Source organism: Mirounga angustirostris, unplaced genomic scaffold (genome assembly GCF_029215605.1).
Source record: "Mirounga angustirostris isolate CCGP_5_RB_7025 unplaced genomic scaffold, mMirAng1.0.hap1 SCAF_1, whole genome shotgun sequence".
Taxonomy (NCBI): Eukaryota; Metazoa; Chordata; class Mammalia; order Carnivora; family Phocidae; genus Mirounga; species Mirounga angustirostris.
The window spans coordinates 157,518,061-157,540,255 of record NW_026991709.1 but is presented as its reverse complement, the minus strand read 5'-3'; the positions used below and the strand labels follow the sequence as shown (position 1 = coordinate 157,540,255).

The 22,195-nt window shown below is 45.8% G+C and overlaps 1 protein-coding gene across 2 annotated transcripts in view; it reads right to left on the bottom strand.

Moving 5' to 3' along the window:
• Window positions 1-22,195, bottom strand: part of CHCHD6 (coiled-coil-helix-coiled-coil-helix domain containing 6) — a 251,039-nt gene that overhangs the window by 213,647 nt on the left and 15,197 nt on the right. For both annotated transcript variants that reach the window (XM_045904194.3, XM_054504540.2), the window contains exons 2-4: window positions 17,214-17,334; window positions 13,293-13,365; window positions 8,800-8,944 (exon numbers count right to left, since the gene is read on the bottom strand). In XM_045904194.3, the coding sequence (XP_045760150.1) occupies window positions 8,800-8,944; window positions 13,293-13,365; window positions 17,214-17,334 (339 nt within the window). The remainder of the gene's footprint in view (window positions 1-8,799; window positions 8,945-13,292; window positions 13,366-17,213; window positions 17,335-22,195) is intronic.

The window sequence follows — 22,195 nt, the reverse complement described above, 5'->3', positions numbered from 1 at the left end:
TACTGGGGGCCATCCCTGGACTTGGGTGCCAGGCTCTTAGTCCCTGAATGGTTTTTATGCCCTCCCCAGCCCCAGTTTGTATAAAATATAAGAGAAATAAAGCCAAAGTTCCTTTTTTGGTGTGTAATCAGCTAAAAATATGGTTGAACCAGTTTTCATAACTAGCCTATCTGTAGTTTTCCTATCTCTAAAAATTATCCTACCATATGGCCACAAGGCCACGTAATTTTAACTCTGACCTTAATAAGGAAAGTAGGAACCCAGGCAGCCTCAGTACCGCTTCCAAACAATTATTCTGATTCTCTAAGAAAATGAATGCGCCCACCCTTGCTCTTTGAGTAAATGTGGCTGCAAACGAGGCATGGTGGCAGTCAGCTGTGTGGACTGTCCTCTGTACCTTGTGGAGAGCCAGCCTGCCCTGTGGAAGGACTGGCCCCATACAGCAATAGTCACATGGGCCCGGACATTCAGAGAGGGAACAAAATTTGCCCTTCTCATTTTCCCTGGGGTGTGAAGTGTGCTTGAAAGTGATGATGACCAAAGGGAAGTGTGAAATGTGGCATCAGTTACGAGCCTCGTCCTCAAGACCTATATTGTTTGAAAGTCCTGGGGAACAGGGCAGGAGAAGTGACTGAGAGACCCTCCATGGACTCCTGAGGTGCAGGTGCATGGGGCCAGTGGACATGTGAAAGCCCAGCAGAAGACGGAGAGAAGCCCGTGGTACTCCAGGCCCTACACTGAGCACCACCCAGGAGCCACCTGCAGCTGGAGAAGGTGCAAGGAAGCACTCCCAGGACAAGATAAGCGGGGCCTCCCACAAGTCTGATGGGAAAGTAAGACGGCACAGACAAACCCTGCAGAGCTCAGGTCCCAAGTCCTGCTGAACAGAGGTTTGGGTCCAACCCTCAGTCTGAAGCCAAAGCACCAACAGAGCCCACGTCCTGCTCAAGTACAGACAAGATGTACCCACCCTCCCACACCATGACCTGTCAAAAGAAGAAGATGGCCGGCTCGGGGCATGAGCACTATTTTCCTCAGCCTCTAGCGTTCTTCTACACATGATATCCAGTATCAATCATAAGGCACATGAAGCTGTAGGAAAATGGGACCCATTATCGAAAGAGGAAATAATGAACCTGAACCAAACTCAGAGATGACCCAGATGTCGGAATTATCAGAGACTTTAGATAATTATGATAAAGAGGTTTAGAGGATCCACAGGAAAAGGTGGACAACATGTGTAAATGATGGGGAATTTCAGCAGAGAAATCGAAACTCTAAAAAATGTCAAATGTAAAAAAAGAATCAGAAGTTAAAGTGGAAGTTCATGACTCTTCCCAAACTGCCCCCTGGGCTATCCCCAGAAAAGTCCTCATTTTACCCACCAGAAGACTGAGGCAATCAGGTACCACTGTGCCGTGAAACTTCTCACAAGAATAAAAACCACTGAGGAGCTAGGATCCATCCCCGTCAGCACCACTGCCCCCCAGCTGCTTGAGGCACCTGGTGACTCAGAGAGACTCAAACAATTACAGTCTCTGGAGCTGGACTGTCTAGTCCAGAGGTCAGCAAACTACAGCTCACCCATCAAATCCAACCTACAGCCACTTTCCGTATGACCTCTGAGGAAGAATGTGTTTTTACATTTTTTAGAGCTGTAAAAACAACAACAAAGAATGTGTGACAGAGACCAAATGTGGCCCTGCAAAGTCTAAAATATTTACTATATGGCTCTTTACAGAGAAAGTTTGTCACCCCTGATCTAATCTTGAAAAGAAAAAAGATAATAAAACAGCAATATTTAGGGAAGTAAAGAAAGGGGCTATGGATGGCAGACTCGTTTTGGTTTTTTTTCAGATTATGGATTTTACCAGCCATCTAGGTGCTGAAAAATCCATCTCCAAAGGAATTCAAGATCTCTGTAGCTCAAATTGGAGGAGGCATAAGGACAAGGCCACTAGAGTCCCTAGGCTACTAATGTTCTAAAACAAACAGCCATGCCAAACAGCTGCCCCCAGGTGTCAGGCCTCCTCAGCTGCGTGTCAAGTAGAGAACTTCCTGACCCCCGGCCTGAGCCACCAGGCCCAGCCACTGCCTTCTTCCATGCAAGTTAAACCCCAAGTGTGTAAGTCTCTGACAGGAGTCATGTAAACTAGCTGACTCCAAGATGTCATCATAGTGAAAGGCTGTTTTGTTTTGTTTTGCTTTGTTTTATCATTTGAAAAGGTCAGACCTATGAACTGCTATCCAGAGAAGGCTGACCTGGGTACATGCTTCCACCTATTCACAACGGGACACAATGAGGAGGCTTCCAGGAGCCAAACAAGGACTGCTGTACAGAGGTCTCCAGGGGTGCCTGGGTAGCTCAGTCTGTTAAGCGTCTGACTTCGGCTCAGGTTGTGATCTCAGGGTCCTGGGATCGAGCCCCAAGTCGGGCTCTATGCTCAGCAGGGAGTCTGCTGCTCCCTCTCCCTCTGCTTGTGCTCACTCATTCTCTCTCTCCATATCTCTCTCTCTCAAATAAATAAATAAAATTTTTTTTTAAGATTTTATTTATTTATTTGAGAGAGAGAGAATGAGAGACAGCACGAGAGGGAAGAGGGTCAGAGGGAGAAGCAGACCCCCCACTGAGCAGGGAGCCCGATGCGGGACTCGATCCCGGGACTCCAGGATCATGACCTGAGCCGAAGGCAGTCGCTTAACCAACTGAGCCACCCAGGTGCCCCTAAATAAATAAAATCTTAAAAAAAAAAAAAGTCTCCAAAGCAGGAGGCACTGCCCCACACCCCTCATCCACTGGAGCTCTAGCTAGCCATGATTCCCTAACCATCCATGCACATCTATAATTTACTGAGTGCTACTGAGAAGACCACAGTTCCTCACCTTGAGGAGCTTATAATCTGAGGAATGAGACTTCCGAAGATGTAGGAGGGGAGAACTAGGAAGAAAGGCTATAGCTGTAACCTATCTCACTCAGGATTTCAGAAAATTACAACTCAAAAACTTCTGAATCCATCATTTTCCTTAAATCCTGATTGCAGACTTCATAGAGCTAAGGTGGCAGCTTCTTCCAGCATCAGAACAATGAAAAGAAGGCGCAGTAGATCAAACCTCCCCTGCAGACTGGAGAGCGGAGCAGGACAGCCACGCTTCTTGTGCAAGTCCTTAGGTTAGGCAGGCACACCCAGGTGGAGAAGCACTTGGTTATGACGTCTGGCCAGTGGCAGGATTTGGTCCCCACTTCTTCATCTGCCATTTTAGACCTTTCCCTGTGGCCACGGTTCAGTAGAAGAAAAGTTCTCTCCTCTTGTGCATCTCTTTTGAGGCATAAGAAAACCCTCCCCCAAAGGTCACCATTAGACCTGCAGAATTTCATCCCAGGCCCACACCTGCCTGCCACACCCCATGCCCCTAGACCGCAGCCAAGCGGCTTGTCCCCACCTGCCCTCGGCCTCTGCTCAGGCTTCAGCCTTCAGCCTTCAGCCTTCTCCACCTGGAGAGCCTCTCCTCAGTCTTCAAGATCCAGCCCACGGGTCACCTCCCCTCAGAAGATTTTCCCACCCTGCCAGGAAGAGTCTGTTGTCACCACCTCCTTCCTCCTCTAGTGCCTTCCTATCCCTTTGGTCTGAGACTGTGACACTGTCCAGTCACTTCTGAGAATACTTACCTCCCCTAATGAACAGAGCTTTTCAAGAACAGAAGCTGTTTCTCATTTGTTTCCACTAAATCAAGAAACGAACCCAGTGCCTAACATAACAGGCATGTAGAGAATATATAGAAAAAAATAATAAAATAATTGCTCACCAAAAAAGAAATAAAATGAAAGTTTTTGCTTTCCATCAGGTGTACTCCAATCTCATACCTAATGTGTCAGGAATCCCAACAGGCAAGGTCATAAATCTCATTCTCCCCTAAAGTAAAGTTCTGCCCATCAGAAGATTCAGCCCCAGAAACCGCTCTGTTCTTATTTCTCTCTAGAACATTTGGGACTCCAAACTTCCTGCCCCAACTCAGAGGAAAGCATACCTTACTAACATAGGCTCCACTGAAACACAGGGCCTTCACCCCAATTATATCTGGGGCTCTACAGTCTGCAAGTAATAGGGAACACACATAACATACTCAAAAACAGTCCACTACTACACTAGATAGGAAATGGGAACACTTTTGTCATCAGAAGTAGGTTATAAAAATTATTACCTTTCCTTGTCATTAGCTTTATTAACTTTTCCCAATAATGAGCTGAAACATTCCCTCATGCAGAAGAGGATTAAAAAATCAATATTGTCAAAGAGAGGGCAGAAAAGCACTTTAAATGTCAAACTGCACTCAGCACACTCGGGAAAAAGTCCTCCAGACAAGGCTACAGGTGCAAGGGTGCAGGGCTTGAGGACACTGGCCAGACAGAGGTGGCCCCAAGAAGCGGGCAGCCAGCTCATACAGCGAGAGACCACGCCACATCCACCTCGGGGTCCAACCTGGCCCCAAGGCCAGGAGAACATGCTATGATCCAAACACTAGGGCCTTAAGTGCCCTGCCCAGCAGGCTCCTTCAATCTGTACATATGGAACGCTCGGATGAGGAAAGAAAATTCCCTATGCTTCTGTTCAGGTCCCTTCTCCGTCTTTTTCCTTTTATTTAAATCCTCCAAAGCACAAGTACAGTTTTGAAATGCTCTCCACTAAAAGGCCCTGCCAGCCACAATAACCCAAGTGGGGGGGTGGCTATGGTATCACTCAGCATCCTCAGCATCTAGGTGAGTGCCTCACCCCCCTGCTGACTTACAGAAAGGGCCTGGAATTGGCTTCCCTTCTCTGTTTGCATTGACTGGCTGAAGCCTTCAAAACCAGGCTCATGCGTCTCTTTGCATCTGTTACAGCACCAAATAACAGAAACCAACTCCAGCTAACACAAGCAAAGGAGAGCTGACTGCGGGTCATCAGCAGACGATTCAATCCTCAAGAAGGCAGAGGACCAGATGGAAACCAACGGGTACCGTGGAGGTGTGGGAGACAGCAAGACAGCCTCACCGCATGAAGATCCTGATGAGCAGGCCTGGGCTACAGTCCTACCCTGGCCTCTTCACTCACTCAGAACGAAAGTCCCCAGAGAGAGGGTTTGACTGGCTGCCCTCCGGGTGTGGCTACACCATGGCAGGGGGAGAGAAGAGATCTGGCTTCCATAAAAGAAGTTGGGCACTGGGATTGCAATCCCACCAAGACAAGGCGCAACAGGAGCCGGGTAAATTCCCAAAAGGAAACAGGACACCAACTGCATGGAGAGATGGATGTTGAACAGTCAAAAAAAATGGGAACACCCAGAAAAGTAGTCAATAAACATTTTCAAAATGAAGGAAGTCACTTGCTTCACTATTCCCTAAGAACTCAGGTTCAGAAGAGCATTATCCATCGAAATTTGGGGAGGGGGGATCAAATAAAGATTTATTTTCTTTATTCTAAAGTTGCCCTTTGTTAAAAAAGAAAACCCACACAGCTGTAGTGAAGGTCATTTAAGTCCCTTCCCGATAGTAAAGGTTCTCCTCCAAGGACAGTCTTGAGGAGGCAGGACCCAGCCTTCTTCACAGGTGGAAGAAGGGAAGCTGTGAATTTTCTTTCATTGTAATTAACACATTCCAGGTGAGAAGGAAGAAACACCACACCTGTAGGCTGCACTTTTCCATGCTAGGTGACTGTCCCAGGTGGCCAGCTGGGTTTGCTCATGCCATATCGGTTAACCCTTCACCTCCAGAACCAGAGTCCTTTCCACTTGGTTGTCAAGCTCCCTGAAAAGGGGTGACAACAACCTGCCCTGCAGAGACTAATTGTCAGAGCCCCTAAAACCACATCCTCACCCCAGTTTCTCTCTGTACCAACTGACTCTTCACCAGGATGCCACAGGATTCTAAAAACACCAGTCAGATCACATCATTGCCATCCTCATGGTCTCCAGGGACTCTTCCGAGGTTTCAGTCATGGAGGGCTATCTTGTGGGTCAAGTCTGCAAGGTGCCCAAGGCCTTCTATAAAGTGGCTTCACGCCTCACTAACCTCTCTCACTGTGTCCTGTCACCTCCTCCAGACCCACCCATCTCCCCGCAGCTGCTCCTTCAGCCTGGGGGCCCCAGCCATATTGCTCAAGGCTGAGGTCAAAGCCATGTCTTCCACCAGCAGTTAACACCACTGCCTTTGCATTCCCAAGCACATCATCTTTACCGCCACCTCACGCTTACTGAAACCAGTGTGGCCTTTTTCTAAGTTTTTGATTTAAGTCTGTCTTCCCCAAGGGTGACAAGGATGTACTGTTCATATTTCCCAGAGGGCCTAGTTCAACTAGCATCTGTTATGTACCCACCGCAGCTTTCAACATCTGTGCAGAGGCCTTCCTCCCAGCCACCACCCAGGGCACAGTCCCAAATGGTAATCTCACCTCGTCTGCAACTTCCTTCTGTGCAGCACAGGGTATACCAGGCCACCCACCTAAGGCAGGGCGAGGCTGCTGCTCGTCTCCTGGCCCATGGCCTCTGAAGCAGATGACATTAGAGGCTGCTACAGCCATTCTTCCCTCCCCCACCCCGCCCCCATTCCTTGCTGTGATATCATAATTTAAATAAGAACTAAATATTTAGTCTTTACTGTTAAGAGTTCCTAAAACCTGGGGCGCCTGGGTGGCTCAGTCGTTAAGTATCTGCCTTCGGCTCAGGTCATGATCCCAGGGTCCTGGGATCGAGCCCTGCGTTGGGCTCCCTGCTCAGCGGGAGGCCTGCTTCTCCCTCTCCCACTCCCCCTGCTTGTGTTCCCTCTCTCGCTGTGTCTCTCTCTGTCAAATAAATAAAATCTTTAAAAAAAAAAAAAAGAGCTCCTAAAACACTTGGAATTTCCTAAGTGATGAGAGGGATAAAGGTATCTTTCTTTATGGTAATGTGATGACTTTTGGACTGCATGGAAGGATGAGGACTGGTTACCAGTGGAGCCAATCACTGGTTGGAGGGTTGGAACTTACAGTCCTACCCCTGAGCTCCAGGGAGGGGAGAGGGGCTGAAGGTTGAGTTCAATCACTAGTAGTCAATGACTGAATCAGTCATGCCTAGGTAATGAAGCCTCACCCCAGTTTCACCCCAAAACAACTGGATCTGAAGAGCTTCCAGGTAGGCGAGCAAAGAGAGGCTCTGGGGGAGTGGCGCGCTGGCATAGGACAGGGAGCTCTGCACCCTTTCCCCACATACCTTGCCCTATGGATCTCTCCCATCTGGCTGTTCCTGAGTTAAATCCTTTCATAATCCTTTTAGTAAGTTAAACGTTTCTCTGAGCTCTGTGAGTCACTCTAGCAAATCAGTCAAACGAGGGGATGATGGGAACCTCTGATTCACAGCCAGTCAACCAGAAGCACAGGTGACAACCTGGCCTTGAGTGGTATCTGAAGTGTGGGGAGGGGGCAGTCTTGTGCCCTGAGCCCTTACCCTGTGGAGTCTCAGGAGGGAGTTGAATTGGAGGACACCCAGCTGGTGTCAGAGAATTTCGTGGCTGTATGGGGGTTTTCCCACATGGAAATGGAATTGGGAGAATTATTACTCTAAGTCCAACTTCTATCTGGATGTCCACCCCCTCTCCAGTGGGACTAGAAAAGAGCCCCTGCTCCAGTCAGTGGAGCCCTCCCTGTTCCCTCTGCAGACGACTGGCTGAGCCATGGGCCCCCAGTGCAGTTCAGGCCAGTGCCATGTCAGAGGCCTTCTGCTGGGGACTTCCGGGAAAGTTTTCTCTTCTTCTGCTAGGTGTGTCCCCATCTGCATAAGACCTGGCAGAGTGCAGGGGCAGCTGTCATTGACCTGTGGGAATGTCTAGCCTGAGGACACCCTGGCACACTGAAGATGGCAGAGCAGAAGGAGAATGGGGATCATGACGCCAGCAAGCTGCTGAATTAGTCAAGCCTGGGGCATTTCTAGACTTCTGGGATTACGACATAAAGCCTTCACTCACAGCAGAAAGAATCCTAACTAATAGTCTCCCATCAATTAAATGCATTAATAACTAACAGCGATAACAGCGCGTTTTTATAATCTGCCAGGCACATGCTAAGCCTGGGACAGTTATTATCTCACCTAATCCCTTGGGCAATCCTATGTGCAAACATCATGATCCTCAACCAAGGCTCATAGACACTGGAGGACGGGCCCGAGGTAGTAAGCAGGGAGCTAGGATTTGTACCCAGGCTGCCTACCTTTAAAAAATTGTGTTCTCCAGGGTGCCTGGGTGGCTCAGTTGGTTAGGCGACTGCCTTCGGCTCAGGTCATGATCCTGGAGTCCAGGGATCGAGTCCCGCATCAGGCTCCCTGCTCGGCAGGGAGTCTGCTTCTCCCTCTGACCCTCCCCCCTCTCATGTGCTCTCTCTCTCTCATTCTCTCTCTCAAATAAATAAATAAAATCTTTAAAAAAAAAAATTGTGTTCTCCATCTCATTAGTGCATGCCCTCAAGCCCCTAGTACTCTCCCTTCAGACCCTCCTGGTACATATACCACTTAAAACTGTGACTTTTCAGAGAGAGGGACCAGACTGTTGAATGATCCAGCCCTCACCATATAACCTAGTGCTCTAGAAACTGAAAATACAGGCCAGAGGTAGCAAAGCAAGTCAGTGGTAGAGTTAGGGCTATAAGAACTCAAGCCCCTGGTCCCCCAGAAAGACAGCCTTTCCACAAAGGTGGAGCCAGGCCCCAGGGCTTCAGAGAGATCAGGCTCCAGGGCCTAACCTCTGCCTCCCAGAGCTGCTGGAGCACAAAAGGCCAGCTCAGGAAGATCTCTACTCACCAGCTGGGTTGACTTCTGCTTCTCCTGGTCAACGCTGCCCTCCCCCTGCTGCAGGGATGCACTCCTGTGCTTTGTGGCTGCCTCTCTTTCCCTCGTCACCACCTGGAATAGCTCATCCTGGACCTTGGCCTGCTCCTGTTTATACCTGTGCCAGAAGAGAGATGGAGGGAAGCAGATGCAGATGGCCTGACTGGCAGAAGGTAGCCAAGAAAAGGTTTGCGTACTCACTTCAGCTGGCAGGGGATGGGGACCTGTGGGCCAGGGGATCTCTGAGGCCAGCGGGAAAGGCTCAGGCATCAGTGATAGTCCCCAAGGCAAGGGGATACAGTGACACGCTCTCAGCTGGGACAATATAGATTAGGAACAGAAGGAGACCTGACCACCAGATGAGGAATCAGACAGCCATAGGCCAAATGAGAGATTCTCGGGGCACAGGTTCAATCCCGGGCTAGCCACTGGTACACAGTGGGCAGGCAGGGTGGGAAACCCCACATCCTTCTGCCTCCACTTGAAAGCCTGAACAGTTTAGATGACAGCAGTCTTTTGTTTAGAACATTTAACTCTTCATCCTGAATGTATTCCTACCATCTGACCTATTTCTGGGCATTCTGCCTAGTAAAATAATCCTTAAGACAGAAAAAGGTTATTAGTACCAAGATGCTCTTACAAGACTTATTTATTATAGTGCGGAAAAATGCAAACAACTTAAATGTCCAACATCAAGGTCAAGTTAAAGAACATATAGTACAACTGTGCAATGGTATATTATGTCATCATTAGACCAATATATTCTTAGATTTGTCAATGCCTGAATCTAAAAATTGAGGACCAATAAATAACACTTTTAGAAATAAAAATGTTCATAAAGCAGGTGTAACAAATGGAAAATAATTGTAAAACTATGTAAACATAACAAGATATAAAATTATATGTAACTTTGAAAAAAATAATTGTCAACTAGGGGAAAGAAGACATTTGAAAGAAACACTCCAAAATATTAACAGGAGTTATTCTGAATCTATGGGTGATTTTTTCATTTTATATATTTCCCAAGTCTTTCATTAGCATGTGTTAGTTGAACATTTTTAAAATTTTTAGAAGTTCAAAAAAAAAAAGGTCCAGGTTAGTTATTCTTGGGAGAGGCCTCCTAGGATCAGAGAGGGGAAATTCTTAGAATGTGGGCTCCAATCCATGACTATGGAACACACCCGGCTCGGCTGACCTAATTGAGGAAGCCACTCAACTGTGGCTGAACTGGCCCCCTAAGCTACCACACTGGGTCCTCTGTTACAGAGGCCAGGGTCCTAAAGGGTAGAGAGGAAGTCAGTCAATGACAACTACAATTAACATTCACTGAGAACTCTCCCGGGTGCTGGGCTTAAGTGCTTCCTATGCATTAACATATTTAATCAGGACAATACCCCCATCAAAGAGGTACTCCAGCTATGCCCTTCTCAGAGGCCTACAGAAATGCAGCGATGTTCCAGAGTCACATAACTAGTGCGGGGCATAATCAGGAAGCACACTGCATTCTGAGGGCCTCTGTGCCTCAGGGGACGGGACAGAGGTCCCGGTTCAGAGGTGTCGCCAGCTCTCTGTGAGTGTGGCCTGTACCAACAGGAAGTCGCCAACACTCTGGAGCCAGTCCATGTGGGCAATTCGTTAGAATTGTGAGGGCTCTTTCTCTTCTCCATATCTCTAAAAATATGCCAGCATGCATACACACAAAAGGTCCAGCCACTCAGCTACTTAGTCCTAGCTCTTTATTTTTTATTTATTTTTTTTCTGTTTTCTTTAATTTTTTTTATTCTTATGTTAATCCCCATACATCATTAGTTTTAGATGTAGTGTTCCATGATTCATTGTTTGTGCATAACACCCAGTGCTCCATGCAGAATGTGCCCTCCTCAATACCCACCACCAGGCTAACCCATCCTCCCACCCCCCTCCCCTCTAGAACCCTCAGTTTGTTTTTCAGAGTCCATCATCTCTCATGGTTCATCAACCCCTCTGATTTCCCCCGCTTCATTCTTCCCTTCCCGCTACCTTCTTCTTCTTCTTCTTCTTTTTTTTTTTCTTAACATATATTGCATTATTTGTTTCAGAGGTACAGATCTGAGAGTCAACAGTCTTGCACAATTCACAGCGCTTACCAGAGCACATACCCTCCCCAGTGTCTATCACCCAGTCACCCCATCCCTCCCACCCCACCCCCCACTCCAGCAACCCTCAGTTTGTTTCCTGCAATTAAGAATTCCTCATATCAGTGAGATCATATGATACATGTCTTTCTCTGTTTGACTTATTTCACTCAACATAATACCCTCCAGTTCCATCCATGTCGTTGCAAATGGCAAGATCTCATTCCTTTTGATGGCTGCATAATATTCCATTGTATATATATACCACTTCTTCTTTATCCATTCATGTCGATGGACATCTTGGCTCTTTCCACAGTTTGGCTACTGTGGACATTGCTGCTATAAACATCGGGGTGCACATACCCTTTCGGATCCCTAGTTTTGTATCTTTGGGGTAAATACCCAGTAGTGCAATTGCTGGATCATATGGTAGCTCTATTTTCAACTTTTTGAGGAACCTCCATACTGTTTTCCAGAGTGGCTGCACCAGCTTGCATTCCCACCAACAGTGTAGGAAGGTTCCCCTTTCTCCGCGTCCCCGCCAACATCTGTCGTTTCCTGACTTGTTAATTTTAGCCATTCTGACTGGTGTGAGGTGGTATCTCATTGAGGTTTTGATTTGGATTTCCCTGATGCCGAGCAATATTGAGCACTTTTTCGTGTGTCTGTTGGCCATTTGGATGTCTTCTTTGGAAAAATGTCTGTTCATGTCTTCTGCCCATTTCTTGATTGGATTCTTTGTTCTTTGGGTATTGAGTTTGATGAGTTCTTTATAGATTTTGGATACTAGCCCTTTATCTGATATGTCATTTGCAAATATCTTCTCCCATTCTGTCGGTTGTCTTTTGGTTTTGTTGACTGTTTCCTTTGCTTTGCAAAAGCTTTTTATCTTGATGAAGTCCCAATAGTTCATTTTTGCCCTTGCTTCCCTTGCCTTTGGCGATGTTTCTAGGAAGAAGCTGCTTCGGCTGAGGTCAAAGAGGTTGCTGCCTGTGTTCTCCTTTAGGATTTTGATGGACTCCTGTCTCACATTGAGGTCTTGCAACCATTTGGAGTCTATTTTTGCGTGTGGTGTAAGGAAATGGTCCAGTTTCATTCTTCTGCATGTGGCTATCCAATTTTCCCAACAACATTTGTTGAAGAGACTGTCTTTGTTCCATTGGACATTCTTTCCTGCTTTGTCAAAGATGAGTTGACCATAGAGTTGAGGGTCCATTTCTGGGCTCTCTCTTCTGTTCCAATGATCTATGTGTCTGTTTTTGTGCCAGTACCATGCTGTCTTGATGATGACAGCTTTGTAATAGAGCTGGAAGTCCGGAATTGTGATGCCGCCAGCTTTGCTTTTCTTTTTCAATATTCCTCTGGCTATGCGGGGTCTTTTCTGGTTCCATACAAATTTTAGGATTATTTGTTCCATTTCTTTGAAAAAAGTGGATGGTATTTTGATGGGGATTGCATTGAATGTGTAGATTGCTCTAGGTAGCATTGACATCTTCACAATATTTGTTCTTCCAATCCATGAGCATGGAACGTTTTTCCATTTCTTTGTGTCTTCCTCAATTTCTTTCATGAGTATTTTATAGTTTTCTGAGTACAGATCCTTTGTCTCTTTGGTTAGATTTATTCCTAGGTATCTTATGGTTTTGGGTGCAATTGTAAATGGGATGGACTCCTTAATTTCTCTTTCTTCTGTCTTGTTGTTGGTGTATAGGAATGCCACTGACTTCGGTGCATTGATTTTATATCCTGCCACTTGACTGAATTCCTGTATGAGTTCTAGCAGTTTTGGGGTGGAGTCTTTGGGGTTTTCCACATAAAGTAGCATATCATCTGCAAAGAGTGAGAGTTTGACTTCTTCTTTGCCAATTTGGATGCCTTTTATTTCTTTTTGTTGTCTGATTGCTGTGGCTAAGTCCTAGCTTTTTAAAGTGAATTTTTGGTGGGATGGGGTAACTGGGTGATGAGCATTAAAGAGGGCACGTGATGTAATGAGCACTGGCTGTTCTATGCAATGATGAATCACTAAACTCTACCTCTGAAACTAATAATACACTGTATGTTAATTAACTGAATTTAGATAAAATAAAATTTTTTTAAAAAGTAAAAAAAAAATTTAAAAATAAAGTGAATTTTTAAGAACATCAGCAGTCAACCCTCCCAGGCCACATCTGGTGTTTGTTCATTTTTAAACTAGGACCAGTGCCACCTAAACTATAGGATTCCTGTGCAATCTCAATAAGACAAAATATGTGAGACAAACCCTTGGGCCTTCAGGAAAGGAGGAGGTACCTGGTGAGGAGAGAGCGTTTGGTCAGAGCACAGGGCCAGGGGTGAATGGATACTTGGGCTTACCTCTTGAGGAAATCCTCCTCCATCTTGGAAGACTGCCGGCCACCACCATACTCAGACCTGGGCAGTTTGGAGTCTGCAAAGGGACGAGAAGAAAAGGCCAGTCAGCAGCAGCCTAAGATCCACAAAGGCATGGCGGTCATCCAGGAAAGGGCTCAGGAGTGCACCCCCCTGGAAGGATGTGCCCCAAGGACAGACACAGAACACATCGTTGATCCATCCAGTCTGGAGAAGCACAGCCCGAAGCCCCGTCTGCTCCCTCATTCTGCACCAGGACTGCTTACTGTGTGGGGCAGGCAGCAGGCACAGCCACTTACTTGAGTGCAGTGTTCCCTATCCATCACTCCTCACTCTACAGCTACTTGGATTCTAGGTCATCTCCCAAACACAGGCCCAGAAGGGCTGCAGGAACCCACTGCTCTGCTTCATGCTCAAAGGACAGCCTCCAAGGTCTCTGTTTTGGCAGTGGGAGCTCCTTAAATGTTTCCCTTAGGAGCCCATTCTACAGATTTCTAACCCTGAATGTGGCAAATGCCTCAAATTAATGACATTTTACCTATCACTTGACCTTCATCACCTCTAATCTTAATGGGCTCTTTAGTTGTTACAGGGCTACCTTTTGATGGCCATTAACTTGGTGATTCCCGAGCAAACACAGTCCACTTGTCTCTCCACCACCTGGGTGACACTGAAGGTTTTGCTACTCCCCTCTCCTCCACAGCCTTCACCCTTCCTGAACCATCTTTCAGCCAAAGCTCAACACTTTTCTGTGGCCTTGGCCAAATGTCCTCCCCCTCCATCACAGGTTTCTAAAGCAGCAGCATCTAGGACTGCACAAAAATACTGTAGAAGAACCCGGCTTTGTGAGACAACATGTGAGGATTTGCCATTCCACTGCCAAGACCTTTTAAAGCACGTTGTACTCAGAGGCTCCAGCACTCAACCCTTCAGGGAGGCACTTCCAAAAGTAATCATCCTATGTTTCACGCTTTCAGACTACCTCTCACAGAAGGATGGGCACAGCGGTCCCACCTGATGAGGTGGGCACACCTAAGTGCTCCTGGGTAGCATGTCACGTTCTCAAATGGGAATAAAAAACAGTAAACCACTGCCCAGTTTTTACTCTGACATATGCCCTCTGTTCTTATTTGTTTACTTACAACAGCTTTATTGAGATATAATTTACCATATTTACTTTTGCTTTTCATACAACTTTTTTTTTCATAACTAGGAAAATAATATATCTACCTGTGGCAGAGAATGTGGCACTAAACCACATTCCCACCTTGTGTGTAGGAGCCTGCCCACTTCCCTGCCCCTCGGGAGCACTCATTAATGTGTGTCCTTCACTATAAGCAAAATGGAGAATCTCATCAAATGTTTACAACCATTTGTACACATTTTCTACTGAGTTGTCAAAGAGCTCTAAGAACTCTCTATGTTAGGACTGTTAATACTCTGTCATGTTACATTTCCCTAGTTTATCATTCATTCTTCATTTATTTTTTTCTGAATTGCCTAATTCCTTAGAGTTACATTTCCCACTTTTCTTCTTAATTTAGGGTTTCTTGATGGAGCTGATGGAGTGCTTAGAAGGTCTACTTATTGTACTTATATGTACTATCATTGTACTCTTATGGCTTCAATTCATATATTTAAATCTTTTCTTTCCTCTGACATTTATTTTGAGGTATGGTATGACATAAGGATTTAATTTTAACTTCTTTTTCTAATCTTGTTCCACCACTAAAATGAAAGCAAACACTGATTTTAAAAGTAAAAATATCTTAAAATTAGTCAACTTCAAGATAGCCCATTTATGCTGACCATTCTTCAGCATTCAGAAACTCAAACTCACAATCATTTAAACAGCAAAATACTTTGTTATAACTAAAACCAAATGACAAATGAACCACCATTCTTGCTCCTTAAACTGCTGAAACTTACCAAAACTGAGACCAGTGCTTCTTTCATCTTCTGAAGCTGAAGCTGATGTGTGCATGTTAGATTTTGGCCTTCTTTGCTTACTTCATCGCTTTCTCCCTCTCACCAGTTAATCCAGTTTATTCAAGTACTGGGTTAAGTTAGAGCCCTCTTCAACCTCCCACCCCCCACCGCTCCTGTCAGTTGCTAGAGATATCGTGGGGAGCCACCCCATTTTTATTTATTTGTTTGTTTGTTTGTTTGTTTGTTTATTTATTTATTTATTTTTAAAGATTTTATTTATTTATTTGACAGAGAGAGACACAGTGAGAGCAGGATCACAAGCAGGGGGAGTGGGAGAGGGAGAAGCAGGCCTCCCGCGGAGCAGGGAGCCCGATGTGGGGCTCAATCCCAGGACCCTGGGATCATGACCTGAGCCGAAGGCAGACGCTTAACAACTGAGCCACCCAGGCGCCCCGCCACCCCATTTTTAAAGGACAAGAGCGTCTTGTGAGTTTCAGGAGTCTCATCTGCCCCCTCACTGAGAGATATTCAAAAAGATCTCAGGATGGGTCCAAACCTGGTACCAATTTGCTCTAATGCTCGGGAAGCCCTGAGGCAGACAATACAGAAAGGCAAGCTGGTAGCAGCCCTGGCTAGAGCCCCCAGCCGTTAAGGATGCAGGCAGAGCTCTCTTGCCTCTGTGCAGAGGTCTGTAACCTGGCCCCTGAGCACTGCCCCAAGTGCTCCCCTTTCCTTGTACTTTGTACTCCAGAGACAGCAAATCACTTCCAGGGCCCCACACAGGCCAGGCTGCGCCACACCTCTGGGACTATACTTACGCTGCTTACCGTGCCTGAATGCCCATCTACCATTGCTCTATCTTTCAAAATCCAGTTTAAACATCATCTCCCCTTGAAGCTCCTCCCTAAAATAACGAGTCACTCCTCTGTGCTACCCTAGCCATGGGCATGCTTCTAGTGTTGCCTCATCACGATACATGTAACCTACAGGGTTATACATCTGGCTCCTTAACTAGAGCCGTGTGTGCCACAAGGGGGGGCATCCCTGTCTACACAACGCCATGCACCAGCACGCGTTACTTGTCCTGATCCCTGGCCAGTGGTCAGTAAACACTGAGTGGAGGGGATATCTTCTACAGTTTTACAACCTAATAAGGAAGATTGGCAGAAAAGACAGTTGCAGGTGATCGATAAGACCCAGATTCTCATAAAGAGGTATTTATTGAATACAGTAGCAGCTGCCCCAAAGACTGTCCAAATTTATTTATAATATCTTAATATTTCTGTACCTTATATCCCTTTTTAAATTGTTTCATTCCTTTGTGTTTGCTGAAAGTCATTGTTTGGAGAAAAGCACAAATTTCTTAATTTGTCATGGACCCCGCAGAGGAGGGAACAAATGAGCTCTGAGCCCGGTGTGGGCACCGGAAGAGGAATCCCTAAAAGGTACGGGGTGGCAGGTCTTGCTAGAAGCCCAGGGCGAACCGTCCCAGGAGCCAGATCAGGACCACTTGACGTGAGTGCTTGGTTCTAGGTACTGAGGTCAACGGTCAAGTCATCAACTCAATTCCCTTAAGCTGGCCCAATTCACATAAATCCCTATCACTCTTTGAACCATACTGAACAGTAATGACAATGCGTCTCTTAGGGATCCTTAACAGCAACTTCTTCCCTGAGTTACCAAGCCCTTTCGCCTCATTTGTTACATATGGAGAAACTGAAACAGTGAGGGAAACCAGTCTAGCCCCAGTCACAGGCACTCTGACTAAATGTGCTGCTTTCATCAGAGCAGACAGCATCTGTCACGCATGAAAGCCACACTCTCCTGAAAAGCAGTTATCAGAAAGGAGTTGCTTACATCACCCAGAAACAAACAGGAGCCACATTAGCTGTCAAATCTGTTCTGACAGGAAGGCTGTTTGTCATTCCTTTCACACCCCACTCCCGCCCTCCACAGAATCCCTGCAAACCACCATACCTTTCTCTGGGCCTTTAGAGGTGCCAAATGTCGAAGGTGGAGGGGCAGGAGGGGAAGCAGGCTGGCCTGCTTGGCAAGACTGGCTGGAATCCTTCATGCGGTTAACCACATTTTCAGACAGCTAAGGGAAGAATTGAGGGATGGGAAGAGAGGGAGAGGGAAAAAGTTATATCACAGAAACCTCTACAAATGAAGATGCCCCTTTATCCATCCCCCCGGATGACTGAGCAAACCACTTCCTCCAGACCAACTTCAATAATATAATTCTATTCAAAAACTTTTCAAGGTGGCCCAACGCCTAGCAGATTAGTGCCAAAGACCTGTCTGGATTCCAGGCTGACCACAGCAGGTCCCCTGTTGGCTCTCCAGCAGTTTCCTACTGCTCCCCGCACACACCCTGCACTCCATGGAATCACTTTCCTCACCTCCTCTGCATCCTTTATGCTGCTCCTTGGCCGAGAACCACCAGCAGCTGTCCAGCCCCAGGACATCTCCACCAGTCCAAAGCTTCCCCTTCCTTTGAGGGCATCTCAGTGTCCCTCGTCCATGGGACCTTCCCTGACAGCACCCAAAGCAAGCATCAATCCTCCCCTTCCTTTTCACTCCCATCATAACACATGTGTGCTCTTAGGGAAGTACCATATGTCCTATCTGCCTCATCCTAAAGATCTGCAAACACCTCAAAGGCTGGGGTGACCTTCCACTCCTCTCTGTATAACCCCAGCACCACACACAGAGTAGACATCACAACACTGCTTGACTCATTCCACCACAGTTCCCCCTAATGAAGACTGGATAACCAACATTTTCATTCATTTCAGGGGAAGTGAAATAGGCATGAGGGTGTCATAAAACAGCTTACTGAAATGAAATGGCAAGCTAGGGATAAATCCAGAGTAAAAACCCTTAAGAGTTCACTTCAGTAAATATTTATTAAGTACCTAGTAAGTGCAAGGCATCATAAAGCACAGTTGAGGGGAAACCGTTAAAAATGACTTTAAGACAAAAGCCATGATCAGCAACTCCACTTCCAGGTACCCAGCCGAGAAAAGTGCTCCCACATGTACATAGCAGAAATGGAATAGGGGAAAAACATAAATAAGGAACTGGTTGAAGAAATGATGGTGTATACTGTCTATGAAATATGATGGAGACATTAAGAAAGAATGAGGTAAAACATGTACAACTGACATGGAAGGGTGTATGGGATAGCCTCCTGATGTTTAAAGTCATAGAACCCTTTGTATAGCTCAGTTTTGTAAAAAGAGATATGCAATTGTAGAAATGCAGACATACAGATATAAATATGTCAGTAAGCGCAAGTATACATTCACAAATGTGGCCGTGCATTTGAATTTTCACATATATGCATATACACAAATACACATATCTGGTCAGAAGTGAACATCTATAAAGCTACAAAGGAAACATGACGGTTATGTCCTGCAAGTGGGGTCCAGGGGCAGCTGGGACAGGACTTTCACTTTGGGCATTTCTGTGTTGTAACTGTTTACCATGAACATTTTTTAGCAACAAAAGATTATAATAATAACAACTGAGTCCCTCTAGTATTTCAAATAAATACAAATCAAATAGCTAATTAATGATATAGGACAAGAGAAGACCAAGCATATGCAGCAGTGGAAGAGAATCGGGAATCCAGAAATATATATATCTACATTCAATTGCTTGACAAGGAGCCAAGACAATTTAATGGGGGAAAGAACACTCATTTATTCTCTTCAACAAATGATGTTGGTACAGCTGGATTTCGATATGCAAAAGAAGGAAGTTGAACAGCTACCTCACACTATACAAAATAACCAAAAATGGATCAGAGACCTAAATGTAGGAGCTAAAACAATATAAGGGTAAATAAAAGAAAATATAGACGTAAGTGTTTATGACCTTGGCTTTAGCAGTGGATTTGTAGATATGACATCAAAAGCACAAGCAACCAAAGAAAATTAGATATTTTGGACTTCCATCAAAAGTAAAAAGTTTTGGGTGCCTTAGTGGCTCAGTCGTTAAGCGTCTGCCTTTGGCTCAGGTCACGATTCCAGGGTCCTGGGATCGAGTCCCGCATCGGGCTTCATGCTCAGCGGGGAGCCTGCTTCTCCCTCTCCCACTCCCCCTGCTTGTGTTCCTGCTCTCGCTGTGTCTCTGTCAAATAAATAAATAAAATCTTTAAAAAAAAAAGTTTTATGTACCAAAAGACACAATAAAGCAAGTGAAAAGGCAACCTACAAAACGGGAGAAAATATTTGCAAATCATACATGTGACAAGGGATATGAAGAATTCCCACAACTCAATAATACAAAGAAAAAGACCCAATTTTAAAAATGAGCAAAAAAATATCTGAACAGATATTTCTCCAAGAAAGATATACAAATGGCCAATACGCAAATGAAAAGTTGCTCAATATCACTACTCATAAGAGAAATGCAAATTCAAACCACAATGAGATAGATAGCACTTCGTACCCACCAGGAAGGCTATAATCAAAAGTCAGATAATAACAAATGTTGGCAAGGATACGGAGAAATCAAAGCCCTCATACATTGCTGATGGCAATATACAGTTCCACCGCCACTGTAGGAAACAGTCTGGAAGTTCCTCAAAACATTAAGCAGAGAGTTACCATTTGATCCAGCAATTCCACTCCCAGGTATCTACTCAAGAGAAATGAATATATCCACACAAAAATTTGTACATGAATGCTCTTATCAGCATTATCCATAATAGCCAAAAAGTGGGAAGAACCCAAATGTTCATCAAATGAATAGGTAAGTAAAATGTGGTCTATCTACACAACAGAACACTACTTGGCTGTAAAAAAGAACAAAGTACTAATACATACTACCAAATACACGAACCTGAAACCATTATGCTAAGGGAAATAAGCCAGATGCAAAAGGCAACACGTTATACAATTCCACTTACTCAAAACGTCCATAATAGGCAAACTTCTAAAGACAAAAAGCAGGTTAGTGGTTGCCTTGGGCTTGGTGAAAATGTTCTAAAAATGATTGTGATGATAGTTACACGTACCTGTGAAAATTCTAAAACCCACTGACTTATATGCTTTAAATGGGTGAGTTGTATGGTATGTGAATCATATCTCAACAAAATAGCTACAAATAAAAAGAGAGAACCAAAGACAAAAATGAGCAGTCCAGACAGGATGTCACTCAGCAAAAGCAGGGTATCCCATGAAAGGTGTGTGGGTTCCTGAGGGTGGGAGCAGGATTCAACAGATGCTATGGGGTATTGGGAGACAGGGGGTGTCTTGGTACAAGGTGGAGCACAGAGAAAAGGGGCACGGACAGTCAGAGAGCAGGGTGCCTGCAGCCCTAAGTTCATTTTGGAAGGTATGGTTTGTAAAGGTGGATTTGGATGAAGCCGGTGCTGAGAGAAGCTTCAAAGTCAGGCAGAAGGGCTCCAACAATTGCAGGGCATTGCTGAAAGTTTCGGAGCCAGGAAAGAACACAGGCTGTGTTCTCAGCAATGCTACAGTGGGACCTTGGTCATGAAGTGACAGGGGCCTGCAGCACCAGCAGCAGCGGTGGTGGCATGGAATGAGAGGCTTTGCCTGGTGCTGCCTCAGTAAGGAACAGAGTGCAGAGTTAAGAACAAGGAGATCCGTGGGACATCTGACTGGCTCAGTTGGTTAAGCATCTGCCTTCTCAGGGTCCTGGGATCGAGCCCCGCATCGGGCTCCCTGCTCCGAGGGAAGCCTGCTTCTCCCTCTCCCACTCCCCCTGCTTGTGTTCCCTCTCGCTGTCTCTCTCTCTGTCGAATAAATAAATAAAATCTTCAAAAAAAAAAGAACAAGGAGTTCTGATCTGTAGTTAGTGGGACAACTTGAGAATGCCAGGAAAAGGGAAATCAAGAAGAGACTATTTTGAAAGAGCAGCAAATGAGATGGAATGTAGATATAAAATCTCAGATGAGAACAGCGAAAGAGCCCCTACGAGCCCGTTGGCTCCCTCCTTCATTATGGTCGCAGCAACTAAGACCTGAAATGAGTCAGTGTATTGGAAAGCGGAGGGACAGCTCCACAGCACAGCGTGCCCATTTCTTGCTCAAATTTGCCACACAGAGGGCCAAGGTGGGACACCAGGTTGGATGTAGGGCGACAGCATGGCTGAAGTGGAATGCTCTTCCAGGCAGGTGGGGACATGGAGCCGGCACTCAACAATGAACTCAGGCCACAGGAAAAGAAGATTTGGGTGTCCCAATGGTGTGCTGGAGCCAGCTCAGAAGAACTGATTTTTAAATTCTCAGCAATTTTGCAAGCTGGTTGACTTCATGACAGTAGCCTCAAATTGGCCATGATGGGGAGTATTTCCACCACAGAAATTGGCAAATACTACATGTAAGGGCCCTTTCTTGGGCAGAAATCTGGTTAAGCTTTCACCAGCACACCACAGGGCATCGCTCCCTCCTCTCTCCATCTGCAAGTGGACTCGGTGAGATGTACTAGTCCTCTGACGGAGAGAGGGTGCAGGGCATGTGTCCTGAGGGAAGAGAGCACTGGGTGGTCCTAGAATCCATATGGGTGCGGGTGAAGAACCAATGACATGTGTGATATGCATGAAAGAGGCAGCCATGGCTGGTAATGCCCCAATCCTCACTGTGGAAAAGGGCCACGTGACCAGGAAGAGCATGCACTGCATATAGAGAGAAGACCACAGTAGTGCAGCCACACGGGGACCAGAGGAAGCAGCCTGGCCAATGGCACCAGAACGACAACCCACTTTCCTTCATCAAGTATCTGCTTATTAAGTATCCATTGTGTGATAGCAATATTCTAGAAACCATGAGTGAAAAGAAACAACAAAACAGCAGTGAAAGAGACATGGTCCCTGTTTCATGGAGCTTACATTCTCGGGGGAAGTAGGAGACAATAAATAAGTAAATAATTTCACAAATCCTATTTCATCCAGCCTAAGACACCATCAATTGTAAATCACACTGT